At 39.0% G+C, this 19,560-nt stretch overlaps 1 protein-coding gene across 4 annotated transcripts in view; it reads right to left on the bottom strand.

The window, feature by feature from the left end:
- The window catches only part of tns2a (tensin 2a), a 73,344-nt gene that overhangs the window by 20,478 nt on the left and 33,306 nt on the right, over positions 1–19,560 (bottom strand). For 3 of the 4 annotated variants that reach the window (XM_008412772.3, XM_008412773.2, XM_008412774.3), the window contains exons 4-10: positions 6,859–6,897; positions 6,395–6,436; positions 5,793–5,842; positions 4,939–5,122; positions 4,479–4,529; positions 4,255–4,377; positions 1,431–1,495 (exon numbers count right to left, since the gene is read on the bottom strand). In XM_008412772.3, coding sequence (XP_008410994.2) covers positions 1,431–1,495; positions 4,255–4,377; positions 4,479–4,529; positions 4,939–5,122; positions 5,793–5,842; positions 6,395–6,436; positions 6,859–6,897 — 554 coding nt within the window. The remainder of the gene's footprint in view (positions 1–1,430; positions 1,496–4,254; positions 4,378–4,478; positions 4,530–4,938; positions 5,123–5,792; positions 5,843–6,394; positions 6,437–6,858; positions 6,898–19,560) is intronic. The other variant, XM_017305809.2, reaches the window with a different exon arrangement.

Genomic DNA, 19,560 nt, shown 5'->3' with positions numbered 1-19,560 from the left:
GGCCACGCCCCCTGCCCTCAATTCAATGTTTTTACAATCGCACGTGAAAATGTCTAAAAACAGAGGCATAATTATACAACTGTACTTCTTTGAAAAGTAGAAGTAGAACAACACAACCAATAAGAATGCAGAAAACATGGATAGTAACAAGTTAACAACATTGGTGATACTAGCTGAAAAAACCATCTGTAGGTCGGATCTGGTTGCTAGGTAATAGACTCAGCTTTGCTGGGGTTGCTAGGTGAAGGACTTTCTGATTTGTGGCGTTACATTCTAAAGGTTTTTGAAATGGCACATATAACAGACACCAAAACAACATTAACTTATTGCCAAAAACCAGCCAGGATGATTTTCTTTTTATGCACTTAGGCTATTTTCAGAATCAGCAGAGACCCAAATAGAAGCACAAAAACATTCAAAATTAGTTTTCTTTTTATAGGTCCCCTTTAACAAAATAACAAAAAAGTCAACAGGAACCTCCCCCCCCAAAAAAACATTAATATCTGTAATAAGTCCTTAAATGTATTGTGTACATTCCCCCATTTAAAAAGTTTTGAATCATTTCAAAACTCTTTATATGAATAATCTGGCATGTATCTGCAGTAATCTGGTTGCATTAATTTCAGCACTTTAATGCTTTGATGAAAAATATTTATGATTCCTTTTGATTCTCCTTCAGTCTTCTGGGGCTTCAAGTATAAAAGAGTGCACAGTTTTTACACAAAAAATTGTCGCACAAACAAATTTTGAAAAGTGCGGCGCAAAAAATAATTCAAATGTATAAAGCTGTGAGTACGTGTATACCTGCGCACCTGTCCTTTATAAGTCCTACTTTTGCCACACATTTTCACAGCAGGTAAAAAGTTAGCTTATATTTATTCAAACTTTTATGTAATGTTCATTTTTATACATGCCGGTTTGTGCGCAAAACATGGCGCTGCATAATTTTTGTGCATACGCACATATTATACATTATCGATTATGTTGAATCTGATTTATGAATATAAGATTCTCTAACTGGATTTTCTGACTGAGATGTTCTCACAGTCTGATAGATTTGGACAACTCTGCAAGGTAGAATGATCAGATATTACCAAATCATGATGTGGGATGCTGATAGATTAATTTTAAAGATGACTGAATGCTGAAAATGAACCAGTGTGCTTCAGCAATACATCAGTTTAAGGGTGTGCATTACTTATATAACTGGAGTATCAAACTTTTTTCAATGTATTTATTTTCCTCTTAAAAGGTTTATTGCTTTAGTTGAATGTCATGTCATCTGTCATTGTCCCAGGGGTGTGTAACTATAACTAGATATGCACAGTTCAATCCTATATATTTTGACATTCTGTTGACTTAAAGCGTAGACATTTTAATGAACCAGAAATTCAGCAGTGATGTTGCACCTCCTCTCTGCTCACACTCACCCTGCAGAGATCTTGCTGTAGTGCATGTAGGCTGCAATAATCACACCCGTTTTCCCTTTGTTGCCCTGTTGGGGGAGAAAAGAGAGAGAAATACATAAAAAATCATCATGAACTGATCTGACCGAGGGCGGTTTAGCTTCCTCGTGACTGAAACGGCTTATAGGATCTGAAAATTTGAGGTATGACCTTGATTCTTAGATTCAGGGATGCAAAGAAAAGGGAGAGCAGACCAGATACACTACAACATGGAGAAATGTGCAAAGGCTGCTGAGCTGGAATTAAAAAGCTCCCTGTGGCGTCTTTTTCACAGCAAGAGCTCCACACTTCCTGACACATTCCAAAGACATTCCAGCTCCAAATTCCAATTGGGACCCCCTCCATATACCAGCATAAGGGCCCCTTTAGCACAATGAGCACAAATTAAAGCTCATTTTGCTGCGTGCCTCTCTCTTGGTGGAGAACTTTTATTTTTTTACTTTTTGTATTGACAGCAACTCGGTTTTCTTTGTCGCTGGTGTGGTCTGCAGCTGATAGATAATTTCCTGCAGCTGGAATGTTCTGCAAAGTCGGCAAGGCTCAGGAGTTGTCTGGTTTTTACTATTTCAATTCTTCAGACCAAAATCAACAAGTAATAAAAATAAATAAATAACAAAACTTGCAGAAGCCCAGTCGTCAGCACCAGAATGAACTGGTTCTTTTGAGGACAAGGATTTTTGTTTTTTAGAGGAAAAATGGTGACGATTAATTCAATGTCCAGTTAGTTTAATCCAAACTGACTTCATATGTAACATTTTTACACCAGGATTAGCAGCCAGAGAAATTAAGCCGTATTAATGCTTTGTGAGAACGAAAGTAAAGGCACATAGCCATATCACAGGTTGGAAATCAGGAACTTTTTCAAGGGTTTGACCAAAAACTTAACTGTTATCTAGGTAACTTTTCAGAATACATAAACCTTCCAAAAATCTTTCCAACTTTGTAATATGCACAATCACTCATCCCAGGGCCAGAATTATAAGAATGTGGGCCCCTGGGCTGGAGCTGGTTTGGTGCCCTATCCATGACAGCAAAATCCTTCTAATAATGCAAGTTACAATACATCAGTAGGTAATCCTATACATGAATTGATGCCTGGTAGGTTTACTACATCCCCTGACCAGTACATCCATGTTGTTCCCCAAAAATGACTGTAACGTCATCATTTTCAAATAACTGAGGATTGTTTGTATATAAAAATTGGAGCTCTGGGCAATTATCTCAATAAGCCCTTTCTAAAGCCTGGCCCAGACTCATCCAAGCTTTCCTGATTCATTTTCAAAAACGACCATATATCTTCATCTGCAAGATATATATGGTACAAAGCTTGCATATGTACAGCTGCAAAGCAGTTACTTTGTTCCAATCTGACAAAATCAGATGAAGTTTCCCTTATTGTTGGGTCGTGCCGATTGAGCTTGGCAGGTGTACCGATTAGATGCTAATCAGCTGCGACTCATCAGTTCGCTGCAGCTCCACCAAGAATTCATTAAAGATTTGGATTTTGAATCAGACGTAGTGTTCCTGCGATCTCCAGATGTTCCTGCGATCTCCAGATGTTCCTGCGATCTCCAGCTGGTTGAACAATTGTCCAACCAGCTGATCAGGCTCATCAATTTATATAGGAACTCTGCGCCAAACAAAGCAACAGCCACTACCCACAAACATATCTGAATCTCTAACTTTCAACCTCATATTCACAGATTGTTACTGTGGAATGTAACTCCAAATTATTTGGGAACATTTTGCCAATTCAAGAATTTTTCTATGGGGCATATAGAAAAATATTCTTTTGGATATATATATTTTTAATTATCAAAAAAAAAATATCAGCTTCGGAACCTGACACACAGTTGCTTCAATGCTACTTGACAGGCTATTGTAGCCTTGGAAAACTGCAGATATCAGCTTCTGCAGTAGAGATATGACATCTTTATTGATGATAACGTCACAGAACCTCACTTCAATAAATCCAAACAAACCTTTTAAAACTGGGATATGTAACTTTTATTGAAAAAGGTTTTCTGTTAAAACTTTCACTTTGTCATGGCAGTATGGTAACATACAGATAATCTGTGAAAAATTGAACTCCAGTGCCTTCTCTCAGTGCTAACTACAGAAATACACCAACTTGGTCAGAAATAACTAATTAAAGCCAGAGGAGGTTCTTAGTGCTCTCAATCAATCACAGTTACTTAGCATGGCCACAGATGATGCCGGATAAACGGGTTTTCTGGAATGCTAAGTTATTTCTTTGACATTAGCATAGGAGCGTGATTGACAGTGCTAAGACTCTCCTCCTGGTTCTGATTGGTTGTTTTTTAATCAGCAATGGCGCATTAGTAGGGCTGGGAGAAGGTGGAGGAGCTTAATTTTTTTTTTTCACAGATTATCTGCCTCACATTATGCTGTCAGAAGATGGTGGGTCTTAACAAATGGGTAAAACATATATTTTTTAAAAAGTTCCCTACCCCAGATTTAAGAGTTAAAGAAAATGAAAGAAAAATTATCCTGATTTTAAACTACCTGCGTAGAGAGACATAGGAATTTTCACATTTTTATTTCAGTGTTTTCTCTGTTCAGTTCAAGCTGCTTCCTATGTGTTATATATACAAATGCATTGTTCCGGTGACCTTCAGTCAGCCTTTCAACATGCAGTTGATTTATCAGTTCCTGTGAAAGCAAATCAGTATGAAGCATGCTCTTTAAATCAACCTTCAGCATCTGTGTTAAGAGCCTGGGAAACATTGGCATGTCTGTCTGAGAGAAACCGTCCCTGAACTCTGACCTTGCAGTGAAGGACCACCACGTGCTGGGGGTCAGAGGTCAGCCAGTTCTCCATGGCCTTACATATGGCACAGATCTTATCCAGCGGCGGGGCATGGAGGTCAGGCCAGCCAAAGTCGTGGACCTGTGGCACGGTGGAAACATGATGAACGACAAAGTGCGAATTGAGAAAATTAAGCGAACGATTGTTGGACTATTGGAGAAATACATGAAGAAGAGATCTACCTTTGGGTTTAGTCGGGTGATGTCATGGCGTCTTTCAGAGAGGTTCAGGAGCTGGAACAGAAGAGAGGGTGTGACGGAAAAAAACAGTGGACCATCCTGGATCACCTGGAGCCAGCTGGGGGCCCGCTGAGGGCCCGCTGGGGGCCAACTGGGGCCCCGCTGAGGGCCCACTGGGGGTCTGCTGGGGGCCCACTGGGGGTCTGCTGGGGGCCCACTGGGGGTCTCCTGGGGGCCCGCTGGGGGCCTGGTGAGGGCCTGCTGAGGGCCTGTTGAGGGCCTGCTGAGGGCCTGCCTCATGTTGGCTGCTATGTGTGGTCGTGACCTATATATTTTTTTATCTGCTGTAGCTGCAGCGTACATGCCAAACTCTATTGTACAACAAGCTGCATAAGCTTGAACATCTGTTCAGACCCCACATTTGTTAGATGAAAGGTCTGAACAACTCGCTGGTGTTCCTCACCAGAAACTTGTCCTGATGTTTGGATTTGAGCATGGCGGCCACTTCCTTCAGATTGAGCCGGTATCTTTGCTCTTCCAGCTTTGGAGGGAAGAAGACAGAAATGATCCTCTCAGTGATGTACGTCAGGTCGAAGTCGTAGTGGCGCTCCATCACGCGCTCCATCACACGGTCCACACTGAAGCTCCTGTGAAGACCAGACCCGTTTGATTATTTCAAGGCTCTTTATTTGCATTAATTCTCTTTGTATGAGCTGACTTGGTCAAATAAGCTTGTACAAATCCTCAGTTCGCATGGTGGTCAGACATGAATTTTAATAATTCATACATAGGAGCTTCATACTCTATCAAAATGTACACAAGTCATCAAAGTTTTGATGTCCTCTAACCAACTACAGCTTAAAATAAAGTACAAAATATATATTTACAGTGACTTTAAATGGTCTCTAGGAAGAGTGGAGATGTAATTGTGGATATACGGTACAGTGAAAAAGTATTTTCACCTCCCAAAATCATTAATGACTGAAAAATACCCACACATTTGTCAAAGATTACCTTGATGTTTGCACGGTGTACTTCTCAATACATTTAGCATGAATTATGGGAAACTGGATTCTATGTGTAACATAAATCAGATCCAACTGCTGCATCACTTTGTGACATTAAACTTTCATCTGTGAACACACAGAAGGTGGTTTGAAACAGGAACAAATGGAAAAAGCACAGTTTGGGCAGCCAGGGAGCAATGAAGGCACATGTGAGAGACCCTTGACTTTACCTATTAGGTATAATATGTAGATATAGTTGTAACACAATGTATTTTAGTACATTGAATGAAATCAATGAGACTGATTTTACCTCGGTAGGGTGTTCCTCTGTTTGGTGTAGGTTAGAGACTTGGTTGATCCCTGTAAAGACAATGAACACACATGGCCTTTCCATCAGTGGTTCCCAACATCAATGATTACAGTGCTAATTTAGGCTTTTTGGATATAATGGTTGCAAAGTTTTAATGAAAACTTAGGCCTAAGTCCAAATGCCACAAAGGGGAAAAAAACTTTCCAGTCAGAAACTACAACTCAGGCTGCTAGTAGAGTAGTAATAGTAATGGAAGTTGTTTAAACGGGATCCAAGAAAACTGTATTTAGCTGAATATTTTACTCTTCTTTTGCAGTTGCTATCTGTTGATGTATTAAGAGTTCTGTACTGGTGCAGAGGTATCAAATAAATTAGTAATTTAGTAAATTTACGTCTGTATTTAAAAATAAATAAAAGAAACATTAAGTAAATTCAGCACTGTTTTTCTGATCAGTATTGGATGAAACTAAACCTCAGGTATTGATATTAAAATTGGAAGTGAAAATAATCCCCCCATGATCCAGTTGTAAATATTTAGTTCACATCTGGACAGTGGGAACAGAGAAACTGAGGTGAAAGAATAAATGTTAAAATGTGCTCACCATGTGTTGGTTGTGTCGAGAAGGAGCTGTTCCTCTACGCTGCTAGGAGGTACAGAAGATGAGGTGATTGGATAAAATGAGAAAATGGGAGTAAGAGTTAGGAAACAGGGTAAAGAGAGGCAAAAGAGAGGAGGAAAGGGGTTAGAGGAAGAGGCAAAACAGAGGAAGGAAAGCAGAGTTAATTAAACAAATAGACTCCCTAATGGATAAACACAACTACTTCCTACAGCAACATCAACTGCTTCCCCCACCTCCCAAGCTGGAACTTTTACTGCTCTCCAGAAATGAACCGAGCTCCAACCGAGCTGAGGGCTCGGCTTCCCAGAAGTAATTCGCCTCTAAACAAAACCATGCAGTGGTTTTGGAGAGCCACACTTCCCAACTGTGGATAGACGGAGTGGGAAAACCTCTCCTGTACATATAATGCTCTTGAAGAAAAGAAAGTATGCACAAAGGAGACTCACCAGATCATTGGAGGGAGGTGGGATGCATGCAGACGTCACCTGGAACACGCAAAAACAAACACATGAAAAAAAAAGAAAAGATCTTTGGCACTCTACACTAGAACACATATGGTTGAAAGCTTAGAAATAATTTAAGACAAGTGTTTCCCTTCAGAATAAACAGAAAATATTTTTAAAAAATGGTGTGAAATTTTTATAAATGTGACTAGGTTTTTATTCTTGAGGTTTAATAAGGGCACCAGTCAGGCTAAATTACTACATTTGAAATAGAAGGAAAAAAACTTTAAAGTTAGCCTGATGTTTTGGAGGAGTGTTACAAAATTATAAAGGACGAGACAAATTGTGTATGTTTTATTTCATTTCTCTAAACTGAAATGAATGGTAGCCACATTTCGAAACAAAAGCTGTTTTACAACAAGCTAACCTGTGCTAATGAGCTAGCTTGTGCTAACGGGCAATCTTAATTCTTCACAATTTGTCACCTTTATATTTTGGTTTATTGGATTATTTCAGAAAAATAAAGTTTAGGATTAGGATTATTTTACACAATAAATGTCAAAATTTGGAAACTCGTCCAATATAATGCAACTACAAAAATAACTGAGTGAATTTGCAAAGCACAACATGGCAAAAATAATTCTAATCTAGTTCAGAATTTGTGTATCACAATAAAATAGCTTAGTGGTCATTCGAAGCAGAAATGGAAACATAAACATGTGGAGCATTCAATAAATTAGAATAGAAAAGATAATGTGTTTCAGTAACTCCATCACCAAGTGAGTCACATGACATATTAGACAAAGACTGATGTTTTAACACCTTTATTTCTCTTAATCACAATGATTTTCTGCTAACAGCTAATGAAAACATGACTTAAGATTAGAACATTACATCAAACCAATAAAAAAATATTAAAAGCAGAATTATGTGCTTAAGGAAATTCATCTTTAATACCTGCTTAAAGGTTATTTTCAAAAGGTATTTTTAATCCAACAAATTACATTCATCGGGACGAATATTCAAATTTATTAAATCTGACTGTAATTAACTGGACCAATCTTAAGAGTTTAGATATAGAGTTAAAAATCATATTTACAGATCACTACAGTAACGACTTTTTACAAATCAAACATTTTAAATTAAATCAGACATTTTGAATGTACTACTTTGTGGTAGCTAAGTTCTATAGAGATTGTTTTTAAAATGCTTTGCAAATAAAGTAGTAGTAATAAAGAACAAGTGGTTTCTTAATAACTTCATTAAATATATTTAGCTTAATAAGTTTAAATCATTCACCCAGTTTTACAGCACAGGATTATTTGACTGTCAAATAATTAAGACACTTAAAATGTCACCATCTACATTTCTCAACCACTTTGAAAATTGAAAGAATACTGAGCACAACTGAAAAAGAGCAAGAGTGTCAAATACAAGTATAAATTATGTTGAATAGCCTGTTTGCTAAATGTGAAGTATGTGCAAAAATGGAGGCAGATATAGGGAAACACAGCTGGAGAGGAGACCTACAAGCAGAGAGACGTGTCTGATTCCCATGTTCTGTACGGCCCGACAGGTCAGTGAACCGTAACCAAAGGAAGCCAGAGCTGGACAGCTAGCTCTAATATACAGGGGTTGACACCCACAATCACACTTATGTAACTCATGCACACTCAGTCTCACTTGTGCATGCGCACACAAACACATGTGTGCAAGTTTCAGCCAAAGAGCCCGTTTTGGACTGTTTATTTGGATACAGGAAAAGGGCAAGGGTTTGTCTAGATTTCATTGTGCACAGAGGGGAAGTTCCTGCGGCCCTGATCCTGGGGGTGTGTCGCCACGCAGGCAATCTGAGTTAGCCTCTCTGTTCTCCTTTCTTTCAGCGTGGGGCTCAGTTGCTCACTGCCGCCCCTACGAAATATCGGACATCAACAGGAAAGCTGAGGAACTGATAAAGAGCTAAATTCAGAGACGTGCCTTGTTTGATGAAAGTTGAAGCAAGACTGTTTGTCTATCAAATGATTAATTTGACTACGTTTCTGTATGAGTGACTATGAGAATAGATGCTCCTCTTCAGCAACCACATGGGGCCGAAGTTAAAATCCATCTATCGTTTGTACTCAGGATCAAGCCTGGGTCCTTAGGATGGGCACAGATTGGCACCTATCTGTACCCATCTGGTGAAGACAGGTACAGAGTTGGGATGCACTGATATGAAAATTTCAGCAATATTTCTGTCAAGGCAGACAACCAATATTTTGGTTTATATATATATTACCCTTTTGGCACCTTGAAAAATTCAAGCACACCTCTGACTTCACTGCTGCTTCACTGTTTGTAAGATAGTCCAACACCTCACTTTTCACTGACATAGACAAGTTTCTTTTCATAGTCTACATTATGTCAGAGCTCCAATTATTGTCTCATGTAACCGATCAGACTAGTTTCGTTGGAATTAATGAGTTTTTATCGACACTGCTGAGCTTGAAAACATATTGGTCTCATTTTCTCTTTATTACCAGCTTTCCTTTATTTCTCTCCTCCATTTCTTCCTCTTCATCCTTCTCTCTCAGTGCCCAGTCAAGGGGCCTAGTAAGGGTGGCTACAGAGAGCCAGAAAAAACACCCCCCACCGCAACAGATTCCATCCCCACCGGCCAACACTTACGCACAAACTTCCTGTTCACTGAACCTCCACCCACCCACATCTCTTTAACGCTGCTCTTTTATCCTCACCTCTGTCTGCATCCATAAATATCATTTCTCTTTTCCTGTTTCTTATCCTGATCACAACATTTTCCATTTCTGTCTACGTCCCAGCTGGCATGTGTGTTCTTTAATGTTTCTGGATGTTTTGGGTTTATGTTGCCTTATCTTCTTTTTTTCAGGTTTCTCCAATGCTTTCTTCCCCAAATACCCAAGAATTCTGCACATTTTTCTTGTCGAAGAAGTCTGTAAATTGCATTTACAGACTTTAAGTGCAATTTTGGCAAATATTTCTACAATGGTTGGGATTTAAATATGGAACTTGCTAGAATTGCAGTTCTTAGGGTGGCAGCATGTTGGAGTAGCTCAATTTAATTTCCATTTGGCATGAATGAAGTATTTATGAACTGAATTTTAAATCAGAGAATGGATAGATGGAAAGTTAAAAGGATGATAGCAAGACAGAAGGATGGATGGATGGATGGATGGATGGATGGATGGATGGATGGATGGATGGATGGATGGATGGATGGATGGATGGATGGATGGATGGATGGATGGATGGATGGATGGATGGATGGATGGATGGATGGATGGATGGATGGATGGATGGATGGATGGATGGATGGATGGACGGACTTTTCCAGACTAGAGAACCCTGAATACCTCTTTTAATTTCCTTCTTCATATCCTCTATTTTGTTTTTTTGGGTCACTAAGTGGAAAATTCTCCTATCTTAGACTTTCTTCCGCTGCTTTTCATCTTCAGATTCCAATATTTCCTTCCCCTTTCCTCACTTCATTTCTCGTCTAATCTGCTTCAAACAAAATGCTTCCCGTTTGTCAACTCTCCAAACTTGGATCCGCCTTCTTCCAACATTCTCTTTAGGTTTTCATTAAGAGTCAAAACTTACTCCAACCTGCTCTGGATTTACTTTATCAGATACTTCAATCCAATTTCAAGTAATGTGATCCAAAGTACATTTATTCATTTACTTCAATCTTTGCACACTCAAATATTCATCCTACCTTCCTCCAATCAGGTTAGTCCAGGTGGATAAATCTCTGGAGACCTTGACCCTCTCCTCCCCTGTCCTCTCCTCTCCATTCAGCTCCATCCTTGCTCTCCTCCTTCTCCCATTACCAGCCCTCTGTCATCTTACTCTCTCATCATTTCGTTTTGCTACAGTTGCCCTAACTCTTCTGGTTTCCCAACACACTCTTTGATCCATCAAAGCTGAAAGAAGCATAGCAAATGGATAATGCACAGCTAACACTCCCTTTAAAGCAGGGCTTAGGAGCTGTGGGCTCTGAAAGGGATAACTACAGCGTGAGGTAGCAGCCTTGGTATGTTGTTGCTGTGAGAAATGTTGGGGAAACGTTTGTGAGACCTTGTTAGTTCGTTTGTGAGGGAATACCAACAAAATATGGGGTACATGTACACTAAAGACACAGAACATTTAAACAAAACCCAAAGTTTTAATAGCAAAGACAATTTTCTATCTTAGATTCTGCAAATGCTCGCATTCTAGTTCAAGATCAGCAGAATGCCCAACATTCTCTCGAACAGTTTGATGAAGTTGTCAGCTGGAGCTTTTCCCAGAGGTCCCAGAGGAGCTTCAGGCTGAGAAATGGTTGGTGGTTTTTCCTTCAATTTGTGGTTAAGCCTCATCTGGGGTCCAGTCTCATCTCAACCGTTGATCTTGAGATTTGGCTCCTGGATGAACTCTGGGAAGAAGTAGGTTTTGTAACGTTGTACCTTCTTACTGTGTAATGTTTTTGGTTCTAAAAGAACTTGTAGTTGATTTTTAAGATGCTATGAGTCATAGTAGCCCTTGGGAGAAGTAACTGAGAATAAGTCTGTCCACAGAACTCTTGATGCTTGTTGACAGACCATAAGGATCTCTTCTAGGTTCTGCCTTTGTGTAGGGAGCTGAAGGCACGTTTCCACTAGACCACCTCTAACCAGTACGGTCTCGGTCCGCCTCGGCCAGATTCATTTTCCATTAGCAAACAGCCTGGCTGTTCTCAGGTCTTCATACCAACTTCTACGTCGTTTTATGTCAACTGTGTGAAACACCAGAACTACATAATATTAACTTTGGATGTGAATTTAATTTTTCATTTGGACTGAAAAATAAAAAATAACGTGTATGTGTGGCTATCTTTTGACTGCTTTACCTGAATCCAAAAGGCTGCACATTTTAAAAAACAAAGTGCCAGAATGTAATTATATAGCAAAATTATCAGCGTATCTGAATCTTTATCATTATGTTTAGGGCCAGCAATGGATTTCTACAAGATAAAATGAAGTTTCTGGGTTTATTTTAGTCCATCAGAACCAGAACCTCAAGGTTCTCCATTGCTCCATGACTCTTGTGTTCCTTTCTTCCTCATGCCTAGAAGCTCCATCTCCACCATCTTCTCTCCAATGTATCCAGTATCACCAAATTAGTCCTAGTACAAACAGAAGTCTCTGTTCTCTTACGTGCATCTTAATTATAAAGTCAGTCCAGTGAAGCTTTCAACTTTGTGCCAGTTAAAAATCTTTTCCTTTGCATTCTCTCATCTGTTCAAGAATAGTTGGTTCTCTAAGGTTAGTGCTGATATTTTACAATGTAGGTATTTTTGTTGACACATTACGGAAGCGCATTGCTATCACGCAAGAAAAAAAAAATTCAAGCGCTATCACGTTATAACGTGATACGTATCTTGTTAAAACGTGATACATATCACGTTAAAACGTGATTCTATCTTGTTAAAACGTGATACATATCTTGTTAAAACGTGATATGTATCTTGTTAAAACGTGATAAGTATCTTGTTAAAACGTGATAAGTATCTTGTTAAAACGTGTTACGTATCTTGTTAAAACGTGTTATGTATCTTGTTAAAACGTGATAGTTATCTTGTTAAAACGTGATACGTATCTTGTTAAAACGTGATAATTCTATGTCCAGGAAGTGGCGGTATTATGCTAGGCTAGTACAGTGGCTGACATGAATTGGTCAGGTTTCCCTTCATGTTTGGTCTACATGGATATGGATGCTGCTTTGCACTGTGGTTAAAACCATTAATAGCATGCTACTCTGAGCAGGATCCTAAATAGAACGGGGCTGCACAGAAGGAAACGTCAGTTTGGTTCTCTAGCTGTGGCGGCGTTCCTGACTGTCTGGATCGGAGCTGAAGTTGGCTTCCGTTTGTAGCTTCTCATTCGGGAAATGGCTAAAGAGCGATTAGAACGGAGGCTCAGATGTATTTGCTGAACATTTTCTGTAAAACATTTTATTGAACAGTACAATAGGTGCATAACGGCAACGGCTGTTCGTAACCAAGCAACCAAAATAAACAGAAGGGTAGATAGTGGCAAAAGACAAAAAATTAGATCCTGTTAAGCATTCTTCAAAATAAAAGACTTCCTCTCTCTTCCCTTTTGTCAAAATAAATCATAAATAAAGCTTTGAATTTAATTATTTTTCACATTACCTTTTTGTAATTATGTACAATCAAGTTACATTCAGTAAATAATAATAAGCATTTAAATTATACTTAACATATGACTGTAATTAAGTAACTCCGTCCATTTTCTTTACACCCTTGTACGTTAGTGGGCTCGGGAGGGGTGTTGGTGCCTATCTCCAGCTGACATTCTGGGCGAGAGACGAGGTACACCCTGGACAGGTCGCCAGTCTGTCGCGGGGCAACAAAGAGATACACAACAACACACACACACACCTAGGGACAATTTGGAGAGGCCATTTAACCTGACAGTCATGTTTTTGGACTGTGGGAGGAAACCGGAGTACCCGAAGAAAACCCACGCATGCACAGGGAGAACATGCAAACTCCATACAGAAAGACCCGTGCCAGGAATCGAACCCAGAACCTTCTTGCTGCAAGGCATCAGCTCTACCAACTACACCACTGTGCAGCCCTGTAAATAAGTAACTAATCATGGAATTAGATTTAATATGCAAGTGTTAAGAAATCACCTGATATGCTTTAAAAACAAACATACATCGACACTTCAAATCTGGAGTAGATTATTCTACGCCAATGGCAGAATATTTCAAACCTAGTTTGTGATTTGTGAAACCTTTATCTGAATTGTGAAACTTCAAACATGAGAGATTTAAAACCTTTTCGTATCTGGAATGCATTATAAATGAACTATCACATTTACAATATTTGCTATTATTTTAGCCTTCTGTTTTCTTTCATTTTTTTGTCCTAGAGCACCTGCCTTTCTGTTTGGCTGTTGTGGTTTACAGGGATGCATTTTAACTTGAAAGGAAGTCTTTTATTTTGAAGAATGCTTAACAGGATCTAGTTTTGTCTTTTGCCACTATCTAGCCTTCTGTTGATTTCGGTTGCTTGGTTACGAACAGCCGTTGCCGTTGTTCAGCAAGTGTACTGTTAAAAAAAAGAAATCTGAACAGAAAATGTTCAGCAAATACATCTGAGCCTCCGTTCTAATCGCTCTTTAGCCATTTCCCGAATCAGAAGCTAAAATCGGAAGCCAACTTGACGTTTCCTTCTGTGCACCCCCGTTCTATTTAGGATCCTGCTCAGAGTAGCATGCTATTAATGGTTTTAACCACAGTGCAAAGCAGCATCCGTATCCGTAGACCAAACATGAAGGGAAACCTGACCAATTCATGTTAGCCACTGTAAAAGCCTAGCATAATATCGCCACTTCCTGGACATAAAATTATCACGTTTTAACAAGATACGTATCACGTTTTAACAAGATACATAACACGTTTTAACAAGATACATATCACGTTTTAACAAGATACATAACACGTTTTAACAAGATACATATCACGTTTTAACAAGATACATAACACGTTTTAACAAGATACATATCACGTTTTAACAAGATACTTATCACGTTTTAACAAGATACATATCACGTTTTAACAAGATACATATCACGTTTTAACAAGATAGTATCACGTTATAACGTGATATGTATCACGTTTTAACAAGATAGTATCACGTTTTAACGTGATATGTATCACGTTTTAACAAGATACGTATCACGTTATAACGTGATAGCGCTTGAATTTTTTTTTTTCTTGCGTGATAGCAATGCGCTTCCGTAACACATACCTATAAGCAAATTAAGAACTTTAGTTCTGTCATACTGCCACTAGACCACCAACAACGTGTGCTAAAAATTACACTGCAGAATCTGCCAAGACCCCTCTCAGATGTTTTACATTTGATGAAAACATTTTTTGTGCGCAATGTCAGTAAATAAAACAAAGTTTTGAAAGACTGTACAAAACGCACAATGGACAAAGACTGAGTCAAACAACAAGTAGAGAAAATAAAAGAACAAGGACACTTGTTTTGAAAAAAACACCAGATGAAGTTCCACATGTGGAAGATTTGTCCCACATTGACACACACACACACACACGCACACACACGCACACACACACACATACGCACACACACACACACACACACACACACACACACACACACACACACACACACACACACACAAAAAAAACTCCAGACAAGAAGTCACATTTTCATCTCCGTTGTATATGCAGCTAAAATACGTCAACCGTTAGGCCCCGGTGAACGATGATCTTTTTACTTGCAGAGTCTAAGTCTTATGATGACACACATTCTAACAAGGTTCCCACAGCATCACAGATCCTCCACTTCAGAATATCAACATGTTCTTTGTTTCACACCAAACCCACCTGGAGTGTTTGTTGCCAAAAAGCAATTTAATCTCATCTGACCAATGACCACAGGTCAAGTTAAGGTCCCGTTAATGTCTAGCTAACTCCTCATGTTTACACCCGTAATAGCAGGCGAGAAAATATCTAATGGTTGTTATAGAGACCGGTTGATCACAAGATTTCACTTTCTGTGGCAGTTCTTCAAGAGTGCACTTTGGAGATTTTTTTCAGTAGTTCCTCAATATTCTACTTGCTGTGTGTGGTTTCAAGATAAATATAGATCCAATTCTAGCCTGCTGAAAAAGTGGCTAAAGGAAGCAGGCCTCTACAGTATAATACAGCCAAAGAAAAAAGGAAATCATGGAATGCTAATTAGAATTTCCTGGAAACTCCAATTAACTTGAATGAGTAAAAAGTGTCAGACTGTAGTCCAGCTGACCCTGATAAGCTATACATTTGTAATGGTTTGCATTTAAAGGTTTGTTGGAGACCTAAGTGATTCGGTGAATAGTGAAAACTTCAGTATTTGTACATTTTTTCAAACCTCCTGCTGAACGTTTTGCTTGGGAAATTCTTCTTGCACTGTAAAGTGCAAAAACCATATTAAATGTTATGGAATGCATTGATTTGAATCAGCTGACTGTTGCTCGTCAACTAAATTACTTTAAAAACTGTAAGGTTTTAAAGAGCCAGTAGAAATTGACTTTTTACACACACAACTCTACTCTCAGCATCAAGTCACCCACTTTTACCATAGTGCTCTTGTTCTTCTAACAAAAACAGCAAGGCAGAGTCTGTCGAATCATGTTGGACAGGAAAACGCCACACAAAGCCAAACCAGTGGTGTAATAAAAGACTGTGGGTCTGACACCACAGGGGAGCAAACCTTAGACAAAGCTATCTAACTCTGGAAGCCAAACCAACTTCCTACAACACCAGCTTGTCACACAAGAGGAGGAACTTAGAATCTGAAGCCATGAAAAAACAGTCGCAACCAGATCCAGATCCTCAAACCACGTGACACATTTCTGCAGTTAGTGGGAATTTTCTTTTAATATTTAAACTTGAGCCTAAAATTCCCCACAGGAGATCCAATCAGAGGGAATTAAAAAAAGCTGCGAGGAATCAGTGAAAGTTGATGCTGGCTCTGACCTTTCGTGCTTCATCATCGCTGTGATCCGAGACTTAACTTTCGGGGCCATGAAAGTAAAACAAAACTGAAACATTTCAGCGTCCACAGATAAACAGAAAACAGCAGAGAGATGTTAGCAAAAAAACAGAGATCATCGCCTCCTATGGCTACAAATTGAAGAGGATAATTCCAAGTTACCCTAGTTGCTTTCAGACAGGCATTCTTGTTGGCGTACCAAAGTCCTTCACGGTTTTCCCCACAACAACACAGGCTCCATTACTTCCCTGAAGGGAATATTGCTCCAGCTTGTCAGCACTTTGAACTTAATGCTGGTTCTTTGTGTTGTACACCTGTTTTCTGTAAGAGTTCAAACAGCTGTCTGAGATGATTAAAGTCATTTAATGTTTTAAATGTTTTAAAAAATCCATAATTACAGTTATAAAGTGAAAAGTCAAGGCTCCCATCTGTAGATTGTCCTTCTGGCAGAATTTCACATCCACCTGTTGAATTAAGTCATTGTGGGTGAGAAATAGCTGCTTTACTAACATATCACAGCATGTAAAATTCCATTCAGGGACGTAAGGAGAGCAATTTTGGACTAGATGATAGAAATCCTTCAAAATTAACTGTAGTTCTATGGTTGTTGTCAAATAAGTTTCAAAATAAAAAAAACTACAAGAGACTTCATGCAACAACAATCTATAATATTCTTCTAATTGCATTTCTTTGTGAAAAGCATTCAAATGATCTCATCCAAAGCAAATTTTGAACAGTTTAAGGCACTTTAACTTTTTAAAATGAGGTCTCTGAAGCTCAGATGTAGATGTATGCATTTGCACAAACTTGTAGGACTTTTCTTATGGCATCTCTGAGGGTGGTTTGCATGGCTTGGTCATAAAACACTCCCTAAAATCCAACTCAAATGTCTACAGCCTCGTCCACATAGGAATATTTTTTTCTAAAACGGGTTGTCAGTTTGGAAAAACACCCACAACCTCAATGGACCAGTTCCAGAAATGTTTTCATTCACACGGAAACACGGAGAAATCCTATGCCTAACACAAAATGGTATTTTTTACCCGCCCAGACCTGTAAGTCTCTTTAAACATAGCGTACAGAACAGCCGCATAAAGCCCCCACACGAGCTCAGCGGTAAACACAACAAGAAAACAAGAATTGCAAACAGCAAAGAGTAAGTGGAGTCCTCTGTGTGGAGTAATGATGAAGTTAAGCCTCTTCTCTGTGTTAAATTGGTTTATAAACTAATAAATTACAAGACAAGTATGTAATCAGCCATTGCTGCTGCAATGTACTACACATACTACACATTTGGGTTATAGGTCAGCTTAGTACATCACCAATTTTTTTCTTTTAATAACAAAAGAGGTATTTTTGCTGTCACTATGAATACAAATTGGTGAAATTTTCTGTAACCCATTTAAAAACATTTAAGGTCCCCTAAAATTCCATTTCCATTTGAGTGTGAGGCACAAATTGCTAAACACTTTCCCGTTTTAGAAAAAGTTCCAGTGTAGATGGAGCCCAGAGTATCTTTAAACACATTCACACCAGTTCTGTTCAGTCTGCATTAGTAAAACTCTAGTTTGTTTACTTTTAAAGTCCGACTAATTTGGGGAGATGTGAATGTGTAATCAAACTCTGATGCGGACCAAAAAAGCGAGCTCTTACGTCACAGTTAGGTTGAAGTGAACTCTGGTACGGTTCCAATGCATATTTGAATGCCAAGTGGTCCAGAGAATGTTACAAAAACAAGAAGCAGACTATAGAGTATTCTGGGTTAGAACAACCTAAACAAACATCTGTGTCTAGCATTAGAAGGAGAAATAGCTCGTGGTATTTTGCCAAGAAAAAAAGAAATCCTACCATTGCTAAAATCTGACATCACTCTGTTTTGTTTTTGCTTACAATTCATGAAGAAGGAAGTTGCACTCGGTGTTTTCTTCAGGAGTTTTCATGTTCATGTCATCAAGAAAGATGACCTAAAGAGTGCCGCGCCACCACAGTGGTAAACAGATTGCTCAGAGGGTTTGGTTTGTTGGCCACAATGCAAATCGCACAAGCTGAAAATGTAGCAAATGTTGCAACTTTGGTCCCCATTCGAACCAAGGCTACTGGACTATCAGGTGTAAAAATATCCTTATTCACTACAAGCTGAACACTAATGAGAAAACTAGAAAAATATCCAACCTAATTCAAGAAAGATGACCTAATGTTAAAGTGAAAAAATACTGCTGTAGTGTTTGTGAGAGCAAATATTGTTTTTTAGATTTTTCACTGTACGCCAAATGTTCCATTCCAACTCCTTTCCTTGGGTTCCCACAGTCTGTGTTAAGCAAAAAGGTCATCCCCTCATTTTATTTTTGCTCCAAGCAGCTGGAAGGACACATTGCTCCCTGTAGAGAGGTTTTCACAACCAAGCAAGAACCAGCTTCCTGCTGCATAGCTCTGAATGTTCACTACACATCTACAGGGGTCTGCAAAAATTCCAAATTGCCACAAATTGATTATGTTGAACTAGGGAGACAGATTTTCTTGTAATCTCTTAATGAGACCGGGATAAAGAGTTTTGTGATGGAAAAGCATCCTGTCCATTGTGTATCTAGACTCTCACATTGTTGTGAAATTTTGTTCTCCATTTCTTAACATAATTTCTTGTGACCTTAAATTTAGTGTTTGATAACTTCAGGACAGAAAGGAATTCTGTGTAGAATGCCACGTGTCCAAATCAATTGCTATGAGATTTATGTGTTGTGTTGGGATTGTGCTTTATGAGCAGACATCTCCACTTTGGTTTCAGCTGATCAAAGGAAGTTGTCTTATGATTCACTCAATTCAGCAAATATTGGTATTATTGACAAATTCTTTTTAGTATGATTCGGTATTGGGGACAAAATTAAGACTACCACACAGCAGTGGCTACTTCCTTGTTACAGGAGGCTATACCCATTACAAGGCTAGCTACTTATTGTGACTGATAGATCAGCATTAGCAACTCAACAGCCGGCGCTGGCAAATGAGAAAGAGACTATTCACTTATGTTAGCATTGGAGAGACTAGTAGCTACTATGTCTGGGCTGATTCTGCAGTGACTCTCCTACTCCCTCTGCTGTCCATTGGCACAAATGGGGTGGTATTAGCACAAG

This window comes from Poecilia reticulata, chromosome 7, assembly GCF_904066995.2.
Source record: "Poecilia reticulata chromosome 7, P_reticulata-male-v2, whole genome shotgun sequence".
Classification (NCBI taxonomy): domain Eukaryota; kingdom Metazoa; phylum Chordata; class Actinopteri; order Cyprinodontiformes; family Poeciliidae; genus Poecilia; species Poecilia reticulata.
This window is presented reverse-complemented; position numbering and strand designations above follow the sequence as displayed.